The following is an 11,054-nucleotide window of genomic DNA, read 5'->3' on the forward strand; positions in this document are numbered from 1 at the left end:
ACCTCTCTCCCACAGAAGAGACGTTGCGAGCCTGTCTTTGTTTTATTGTCATTTCCATGGCAGGTGCTCGTCTGAGCTCCAATCCTCGCCCCCCCTCTCGCCAATCTTTCATTAGAAACACCCGTCTGGCTGAAACTACTGTCAATAATTTCCCCCACTCTTTATTTTTGTCTAAATCCAAGCGTAGATTCCATGAGCAAAGCTTCTTTCTTAGAACTGCACGCCAGTGGAACTCTCTGCCGCTTGCCTGTTTCCCACCTGACTACAATTTGGACGTCTTCAAGTTCAACATAAACAAACTCCTGACAAACCGCCCCCATAAGTAAGACACTCTATCAAAACCCCCAATACTAATGATTACTACAATACTATCTCATTGATTACTGTACACACAATAATCCTTATCCTTGAGTGGCCTTCGGGCCTTGATAAGTGGTGACCCCCATGTAAAAAAAAAAAAATTTGACGTTCACGCAAGAAATACACATGTCTTATATAATCTTATTAATATCTAGATATAGTTTGGCATAACGCATATTTAGTTCTTCAGTGCAGAGTACACTCCCCAACGGAAAATGCTATCCATGGAATTGTTAATCAAATTAACAATTCTTTTTTCAATCTATCCATATTTAGTAAAAGTAGTTTTCATCCAATTAATTCTTCATATTTGTGTTTTACCACTCACGACCTATTATTATTTTCATTGGAATCCTTTGAGTAATTTGTGCATTCATTCTTTTTTTGCGGACTGTTATTCTCATCGTCACAGTTGTTGTTTCACCACGTTTCGGCCAACTCATCCTCTGGCCTTCTTCAAGTGATAAACCGCATAGATAAGTCTTAAATTAAACAGAAGATCAACAACCTTGAAAGGATCATGGCCCATGTATGGAAAAGTGACAATTAAAAGAATGAAAGATCGTCACCCGCACGTGTATGTGTAAAGACATTCTATTGTTTTCTCGATCGGGCGTCAACGTAGGAGGATATAAATTAAATAAACTTTTACTTTAACAGTTATCGGAACCCTTTTTTGATTTTAGAATGGCGGTGTGTTTTTTGGAAAGCCACCCAACCCAGCCCGATTCTGTGTTTCAATGTTTTGTCGTGATCACTGGAAAAATCCAAATTTAGGTACATTTTGCATAATTGGTAAATTAGTCGCGATATTATGGAACTTATGTATGGCATAATTATGTTGACACACCGGTTCCCACTGGATTATGAAGTTAACCAACATTGAACCTAGACAGTACTAAATGGGTGACCATTTGGGACTTCTAGGTGCTGTATGTGCTCTCCGCTTATCTCAGCATTTGTTTCCAGTCGTTCTGGACTTCTCCTTGCCACTGGACTAAAACAGTGAAGATTCAGAAGAGGTGTGGTTGAGTATTGCACAACCCTTGCCTCACAATTTCAGCTGCCTCTACAGGGGGTATCCTTTGTCTTTCAAGACAGATCGAAGGCATTGATTTATGGAACTTGCTTCAGTATTGTAGCATTTTAACATTACATGAAAGTTTGCGTATCGTCATCTACTAATGCAGTAATTACCGCCTTCCATAGTTGTTGTTGTCTCACTACGTTTTGGCCAACTAATCCTCTAGCTTACTTTGGGTGGGATTGAAACCACTATCTTCAGACAATGCTCACTGAAGGGCGATTAAGGTTGGATTCATAAGAGTAGTAGTTGAGGGGCAAAAATCAGAAGCTCACAGTATTAATGCCGGTGTCCCTCAGGGATCCATCCTGGGCCCAACTCTTTTCCTGATCTACATTAATGATCTTCCAAATCATATCCTTACATCATTTGTAGACATTTATGCTGACGACACTACCATTTATGGTACCACATCTAAGACAGTAAACGACCAAGTTCTCTCCAATTCTCTCTCCTCTGATCTTGAGCACGTAGTACAATGGGGAAAGGAGTGGCTGGTTACTTTTAATGCATCTAAAACCAAGCTTCTTTCTTTACATCATCAACATTCTAATCCACATTTGTCATCAATTGAAATGAATGGCTCTCGTCTTCAGGGGGCCTCAAGTTTTGACAAGCTTCTTGGCTTGACCATTACTCCTGATCTTAAATGGAACACGTATATCAAATCTGTTGCCAAGGCCGCTGGAAAAATGGTGGGATCTTTCTATCGATCCAGTAGATATCTCACTGCTGATGCTATTCTCTATCTATATAAGAGCCAGGTACGTCCAAGGATGGAATACTGTTGCCACATCTGGGCAGGAGCTGCTAGAAAGGACTTGTCCTGCCTTGATAGAGTTCAAAATAGACTTCGTAGCCTCGTAGGAGATGTCCTTTTCTCCTCCTTGCAACCTCTATCTCACAGAAGAGATGTTGCGAGTTTGTCTCTGATGTATCGTTATTTTCATGGAAAGTGTTCAACTGAGCTTCAATCTATGGTCCCCCCTCGCCAAACTTTCACAAGAAACACTCGTCTAGCTGTAAACACTATCAATAATTTCCCCCACTCTTTATCTGTGCCTAAACCTAAACGTAGATTCCATGAACAAAGCTTCTTTCTTAGAACTGCACGCCTGTGGAATTGTCTTCCGTTTTCCTGCTTTCCGGCTGACTACAATATGGTTGTGTTCAAGTCTAAAGTAAATAAGTTCTTGATGGGCCGTTCCATATAGGTTATTAAATTTGCCAAATTTTCATTACTAATGATTACTATATTGACCAATTTCTACTGTACACTCTTTAACCCTTATCCTTAATTGGCCTCTGGGCCTTGATAATGTGGTGATGCCTTTGTAAAAAAAAAAATAAAAAAAAATGTTTTTGTTTTATAAATCCAAGTTTTTGTTCTTTATCTACCCACAAACTTCTCAACATATCAACTATTTGCTGAATTCAGTCATTTTGCTAGAAAGCCTTCATAATTAAATAGTCATCCATGATGTAAATGTATATGGAGACCACTGGATGCTGTGGCTTAAACATTTATCATTTTTTATTTACTATCAATTGATTATTTATTGGAAGCAAAAATGCTACACCGTAAAATACTGAAAATAAGTCTTTTATAAATTTTGTTTAAAAATAGTTTAATTAGGAAATTAAATATACTTCAATGTATGTCCATATTTGGTAAAAATCCTTTTCATCCAATTATTTCTTCATATTTGTGTAGTAATTTAATAAGAAAATTAGACGAGTAATTTAATTAGAAAATTAAATTACTTGCTCCTCCTTGATCCAATGAATGCTGAAGGAAACTGAGATTTCAATCAATATCCAAAGACAACAGCATTTTTCTTTCTTTACTCTTATTCACCCCCCCCCCAAAAAAAAGGCACAGTGCCATTTGGACATAAGAGACCACTATTTAGGAACATGTCTACAGACAGCGAGATGTTTGTTCACATTACATTTAAACTTCTGCATGTCAGCACAGTCAGAGAAGCAGGAAACCAAGAGGGAATTCCAAAGTGAAATGGGGCCGCAAATGTATGGTAACATTTAATGCCAGTAAAACTAAGCTGCTCTCCTTTAACAATTACAAGACGCCTCTCCAACCCCCTTTATTCATGACAAATAGCACCCTACCTGAGAATTCTTCCTTCAAACTCCTCGACCTAACATTTGCAGGCAACATGAACTGGAACAAATACATAGAGGACATTGCAAAGTCTGCTGCAAAGAAGGTGGGTTCCCTCTATTGTGCTAAAAGACTACTCACTCCTGGGAGTATCCTGTACCTCTACAAGGCCACCATTTGCGCATGCATGCAGTATTGTTTCAACATCTGGGCTGGTGCATCTGCCACTAGTCTCTCCCTCTTAGATAAAGTCCAAACTATTAGTGTCCCTAAATGCCCGAAAGCTTTCTATTCTAATAGTTTCTTCCCTCAAACAGCTAGACTTTGGAATTCCCTTCCTGCTGCCTGCTTCCCTGACTGTACTGATATGCAGAAGTTTAAATGTAACATAAACAAATATCTTGTTAATCTTTCGTAGACATGGCCCCAAATAGAAGCCCCTTACGTCCAAGTGGCGATATGCTTTGTAAGGGGTGAACATGAGTAGAAAAAAAAAAAAAACGTCTAGCAGTTCCAGAGAAGAAACCTACCATGCAGGGGTGTGATTTTGTTGTTTGCCAGGTTAGTCGGTAGTATTTACATCGGGAGGGCATAAGTGCTACGAGTTTGTCAGAGCACATCCCATTAGAACACTTGTAAAATAGGTACAGGGATGCAACATTGCGGTGATGGGACAGAGGTTAGAGTTTGATTGACAGTGCAGGACCTGTTAGATTGGAAACTCTTTCTGAACTCTAAGAGCGAAGGACTAGTGGTAGAAGCAGCAGCACAGATGTGGCAACAATACTCCATGCATGGGTGAATTGTAGAGATATGGGATACTCGCAGGTGTGATAGAGAGAGTCCACCTTCTTTGCAGTAACCTTAGCAATGTGACTGACCCTCAACACAGCCTCTTTCCTCTCCTTAATTGTCTCATAACGGCAGCCTCTAAGATTTTCCTTGAGCTTAGGGAATAACCAAAAGTCACAGGGAGCAAGGTCTGGACTATAAGGAGGGTGAGGAACGATCTTGATTCAATAGTTTGTGATCTTCTCTGAGCATTCCTGAGACAAACTTTGTGCAAATCTTCCGCATCTTCAGTTCCTTGCAAATAATTGTGTATACAGTTCCTACACTGACATCAAACTGTACATTATTTGTTTCTATAGAAACACAGTGGCCATTACCTATGAAATTCTTTATTTGGCCAATCAACTCTGGTGTTCTGACTTCCTTACTCCTCCAACACCTCTCATCATTTCTCACAGACTCCTTGCCTTCCTTGAATCTCTTATGCCACTCAAAAACTGATGGTCCAAAAGCAGTCGGAAGCATTTTATGTGTTTCTGTGGCAATTTTTTCAAGTTTAAAACAGAATTTTATTGCATATCGTTCTTGTAATATGTCCTCACGTTCAAATTGCATTTTCGAAATTCACCAGCTGTGACAATCCGGCTTTAGTAGGGTGTATTCCAGTTCCGGCTGTAGCTGTTCATTTCTGAATTGTCCGTATAATTTGGATTCTTCGGACTACTGTTCTCTTTTGGAATGTTATTGGCACAGCATTTTGGTTAAGTTAAACTGTGACCTTCTTCAGGATATAACTCACCGTGTTTAATTTCCATCTTAATGTATCCTAAGCTAGATGTCACATTCCCTTATATCCGTAACCTAGCTTCCTTCTCCTTTTCTGAGTTAATATGAGAAAGGGTTAATTCTGTACTTCCAATGTTTTGTATTTAGGTTTTGGCATTTCCTTATCCTCTATGATATTATAAAATCATTAGAAAATATTTCAGAATTTAAAAAAATATAAAGGAACACTTGTGACGCTTGCCCATAACAGAAATGTAAAAATTAAAAAATAAAAACAATGAATAAAAAATAAAAACATAAAATAAAACACTGAGATATTTTTTCTAAAATATTTATAATATGTGACGTTAACTGGCCCTTGTTATCGTTAACTATCGCAAAATTCACCCCCCCCCCACTCCTAAAATTATCTGTAAACTAAGTCTAATTAAATTGACTTCTATGTCTGGTCCTTCATCCCAGTAACTGTCACACCTTGATTAACAATCTTATTTCAGCTTCCTTTTGTGTGCCTTGGTGAACAACTATTATCTTTCTAGTATCATCACTTCCTAGAACTTTGTTCTGCTGATCAACTTATTTCCTTTTTCTAACACTTTAGGAGAATGTTGATAATATGTTTGTGCTATCCATTTCCTTCTCCTCTATCCACTTATTGTTGCCATGCCGACTCTCGATTTGGTGGTGGCCGAGGGCACATGTATTGATTTACAGTTTCTATTTATAGCAAAGGCAACAGAGACGCACACAAAACTTCTTTCTTAGAACTGCACGCCTGTGGAACTCTCTTCCATTTTCCTGCTTTCCAGCTGACTACAATTTGACTGTCTTCAAGTCCAATGTAAACAAGTTCTTGAGGAAGCGTCCCTCTAAATAATCCAATTTACAAAAGCTCCACTACTTATGATGACTACGTTATAATCTCATAACTAATAACCCTTATCCTCGAGTGGTCTCTGGGCCTTAATAAGTGATCTTTCTGATAGTTCTGATCCCCTATCTGGCATCAATTGAAATGAATGGCTCTTGTCTTGGGGAGGCCTCATGTTTTGACAAGATTCTTAAATGGAACACGTACATCAAATCTGTTGCCAAGTTCCAATTTTTTTTCATTTTGACTCCTTAGCAGCTATTTTTATCGGCTAAAAACCAAATCGACTTTGTTCCACAGGTCTGAATCCTCTATATATCAAGTTTCAATTCTGTTGGCCAAAAATTGAGAAGAGTAGTTCGATAGAGTCCGTTCTGCACACACACACACACACACACACACACACACACGCGCGCACACACACAGTGCCTTTTATATATAAGTAAAAATTATCTATAGCAAGTTTGGTGTGTTGATCATGCCAAGGGTGGTTTCTGCATCCAAGCATTTTTGTAACGATTTTATTGTTTTTATCATGACTGTTCGTTGTATGATCTCAATCTCTTCTTGTGTTTTGTTCACTCACCAGAAGTTCTCTCACAGGCCATCACTAACGATCACTCACTGTGGTGTTCCTTGGAATCTGAGTGACAAGTCTCCTTAGATTTCCAGTGCGCCACACACATACACACACCACACACACACACACACACATTTTATATAACGAGATTTCTTGTAATTTATATTCTATACATATTTTATCATTTTGATTTCTAATATTTATACACGCTCTTTAATTTTTTGTAATTCCTGTCGGAAGAGAACACTGGCTTTCCCCAAGCTTACTTATTATAACATAGGGATGAACATAATAATTCTTAACATTTAACCTATAAACAGAATTTTCCACCTTCTGATTTATTTTAACCTTATATGGAAAATACCGTTGTTCACCATATTATCACATACTCGCATCAAAATATTATTATATTTATACTCTTAACTCATTTCTATGGGTCACGTTTTCTGATAGCAGTCGCATAGACTCTCAGAGACAAGCAATACAAAATAATATTTACTTATTTATTGCTTATGCATAAGCTTGTGTCTACGACCCTGATATTTGTTCTTTCTTATAATATTTGGCCTTTCAATGTGAATACGAGTATATATTGCTATATTTATACTTTTAACCCATTTCCAATTATTTTAAATAATAATTTTTTTTCAATCTCTCATTTTTCTCTTTTCTTTCAGCTTTTTCTGGCTATAATAAATACTTACCTGTGCAGAAATGCAGCAAGGACCCAAAGAAAGTAACCCAACACGGACTGGAAACCTTATTATGAATTAACCAATCAGAAAACAGCAGAGAAAAACGACGATATTTGATTGGTTACTAATTGCCAGAAAAAGCACACGAGTAAAAAAGAATGTTCAATAATTTCGACCAATCGGTGTTGAATCTGGAAAGAAGAAAACAGCTTTAACATGAAATTCTTTCATCTTTTTTTTTTTTTTTTTTTTTTTTTTTTTACATTTTCTATAATACGCCAGATGATGTGATCACATTCTTGAAAATATGTCAGAATTTTAGATACGTCAAATTTAAATACGTTTAAATAGTTTAAAATACGTTTAAAATACGTTTGTAAAATACGTTTTTAAAATGCGTTTAAAATACGCTTAGGCAAATTTGAATACGTCACAATTTTTTAATACGTCATATGAAGTGGTCACATTTTTAAAAAAAATACGTCACAGTTTTAAATACATCAAATTTAAATACGTTTAAATAAATTTAAAATATGTCTAAAATACGTTTTTTTAAAATACGTTTAAAACACGTTTAAACAAATTTAAAGACGACACATTTTTTTTATATGTCAGATAGGTCACATTTTTTTTAATACGCCGTAGTCACAATTTTTTTTTAAATACGTCAGATGATGTGGTCACAAAAATCTTGTCAAAAAATAAAAGCGCAAAAATAGAAAATTAACATTTAAAGATATAAAATCATAATAATTTTCTCAAACTGATTTTTAATGCATAGGCATAAAAAATATTGCAATAATAATAATAATAATAATAATAATAATAATAAGTTATTTAAATGTATTTCATAATAAGGCGAACAGTTAACATATAAATATAAAAGGGTTTATTCGTGTATGTTAACTATGCAATAGGCAGTTACAAGTTGGGTAATGTATACGGGGAACGGCCCGGCTGTACTCGTATTACAGTTATTTATGTACTCTTTGAGACTAGCATAATCGCTGTTGATATGCACCTCAGAATAGTTCATTATATATGGAAGTGGATGTTAGCAATCCCCCTCCTCCCCCACCCACCGCCACAACAACAAATAATAATAATAATAATAATAATAATAATAATAATAATAATAATAATAATAAGCATCATCCGAAATGATCACCCTTGGACTGTATGCAAGTTATCTCCCCTTAATTATACTAAGCAATAAACGAATGCACTTTTATTTCCAGAAATCCAAATATGTCTCGTTTTTATTTGTTAAAAGTCATAGCAATTTGAATATTTTTTAATAAATATTTTCTTTCTTCTTGCCATAAAAATAATTATTTAGCTAAATAGTCTTTAAATAAATTAAATTAATGGCACTTTTAAAAACGTGCTACATTTTAAATTGTAGCAATTTATTACATTAAAACTTTTTTTAATTGCAATTTAATTGGGTTTTGAAAATTGCTAATATCGACTTGACAAAATTCGATTTTGGAATAATTCATTTTAAAATGGATAAAGATGGGTTTATTTTTAACTTAACGACTTCAGTTGATTTTGAATTACTTTGCATTGCATTTCATCTTTGGCGGTTGGATGATCTCATTTTTTATGGGTGTGAAAGGTGATAATTTACGTATAAATCAATGAATAAATGTTTTATTATACGTATAATAATTTCGACCATTCCGTTTTCGGTCTGGAAGGAGATGTCTTTGATGTTCAACGTGAAATTTTTCATCATTTTTATTTAGACTTTTGTAAGATGATGTGTTCATAAAAAAAAATCCTGTTGGACAATAAAAAATAAAATAAAAACGAAAAAGAAACAATTCCTTTATTTGAATAAAGAAAATCAAAATAATTTTATAAAATTGTTTTTAAACGTGAAAATAATAGTAAATATAATTCTTTCTTTTTTGTTTGTTTGTTTCTTTTTTCTTTCTCTTTTTTGTTTCTTTCTCTTTTTGTTTCTTTTTTGTTTCGTTCTCTTTTTTTGTTTCTTTTTTGTTTCTTTCTCTTTTTTGTTTCTTTTTTTGTTTCTTTCTCTTTTTTGTTTCTTTTTTGTTTCGTTCTCTTTTTTGTTTCTTTTTTTGTTTCTTTCTCTTTTTTGTTTCTTTTCTTTCTCTTTTTTGTTTCATTTTTTTGTTTCTTTTGTTTCTTTCTCTTTTTTGTTTGTTTCTTTTTTTTGTCTTGAAAGGTTTTTCAGAATGAAATAAGTTTGCTATTTGACGAGTTAAAATACAAAACACGATAATTCCATTCTTTTTTTATTATTATTATTATTATTATTATTATTATTATTATTATTATTATTATTATTATTTATTGATGAATATTAGGCTTTAAGGTTTGTTTTACAATCCAAAGAAGTACAAAAAAAAAAGTGACCAGAAAAATAAATGTATAACAAACTTGGTGGGGGGGGGGCTACCAAAGTTATCCCGGAAAATTCATTCTGGCAAAACTTTATTTTCACCATCACTAATGTTTGTGTAAAAAAATTTTTTAATCCAAGTTATTAAGAAAAGTGCAAACAACTCATTCCTGTTCGTCCGTCCGTCCGTCTATCAGGTGAACGCACTAACGGGAGTAAATTACTAGGTTCAATCCTTCCTATGTCAGGGAACCAATAAACGTTACCAAAGGCAAGTAAAGTTACTCCTCTACCTATCTGGAAAAGTTTTTAGTGGTTTGACTCATTTTAAAACGTTCGAAAAACATATAGTGTTGAGCGTGAGGTGAGCACAAGAAAAATAGCTGCGAATTAACACCGTAATATTTGAAGTCTTGAAAATCACTTAAAAATAAAACAAAATAATGTTAGAACCCCACTCAATATATGTCGCAGTAACATATATTGGGGTGGCTTTCTAACATTATTTTATATAAGTAATTTTCAAGACTTCAAATATTTAGGTGTCAATTCGCGGCTATTTTTTGTTTTCACCTAATGCTCGACACTATATGTTTTTTGAATCGAATAAACGTCTTAAAGGTGTCAAAATTATCATCATTTCCAATGAAGCTCACTTCGACGTATAAAAACGTTATCAATACAAAGATAAAGAAAAGGAACAAAAGTGAGAAGAAAAAAGACTTGCTGGATAGAAACAAACAAACACTTTTATTTTATTTCTGCTGCTAAGATTTTGCTCTCGGCTACAAAGAAAGATCTTTGTGCGGTAATAATTATGAAAGATAGAAAAAAAAAGAAAAAGACGGGTTGGGAAGGCTTCTTTTTTTTTTCTTTTTTTTTTACAACAAATTTTTTACAACGGGAGTAAAACGACTTAAAACTTTTCCAAATAGGTAGAAGAGTAACATATCTTACCTTTGATAAGATTTATTTGTTACATATTTGGTTTTGAATTACTTTTTCGAATCTGTGGACTTTACAATGCTAAATTTTTTGCATCTAAAATTTGACCAGAGTAAGAATGTTCGGCAAATATAAGATCATGGCGATTGTTAATCGTTTCCCAACAGATGAAAAAGGATGAAAAAAAAAGTGTTACCAAAGGCAATAAAAGTTACTTTTCTATTTACCAGAATTATTATTATTATTATTATTATTATTATTATTATTATTATTATTATTATTATTATTATTATTATTATTTGTCTGTGCTTTACGGTTTTTAAAGTCATTTTTAATTCAATTGTTCAACAAAATATATTACGTTAGATTAAAAATAAAAAATGGCGGGCAGAGACTCGGCAAACTATTCTAAAAGCTGAATATTTTTGTTCTCATTTTTGTCATT

At 34.2% G+C, this 11,054-nt stretch overlaps 1 protein-coding gene across 1 annotated transcript in view; it reads left to right on the top strand.

The window, feature by feature from the left end:
- LOC145248665 (uncharacterized) overlaps positions 1 to 9,190 on the top strand; it is a 45,570-nt gene extending 36,380 nt beyond the window's left edge. The window contains exon 5 of the mRNA XM_080110333.1: positions 7,273 to 9,190. Coding sequence (XP_079966459.1) covers positions 7,273 to 7,364 — 92 coding nt within the window. The 3' untranslated portion in view covers positions 7,365 to 9,190. The remainder of the gene's footprint in view (positions 1 to 7,272) is intronic.
- Positions 9,191 to 11,054: the final 1,864 nt, after the last annotated feature.

This window comes from Euprymna scolopes, chromosome 27 (assembly GCF_053919585.1).
Source record: "Euprymna scolopes isolate OS-2025 chromosome 27, ASM5391958v1, whole genome shotgun sequence".
Taxonomy (NCBI): Eukaryota; Metazoa; Mollusca; class Cephalopoda; order Sepiida; family Sepiolidae; genus Euprymna; species Euprymna scolopes.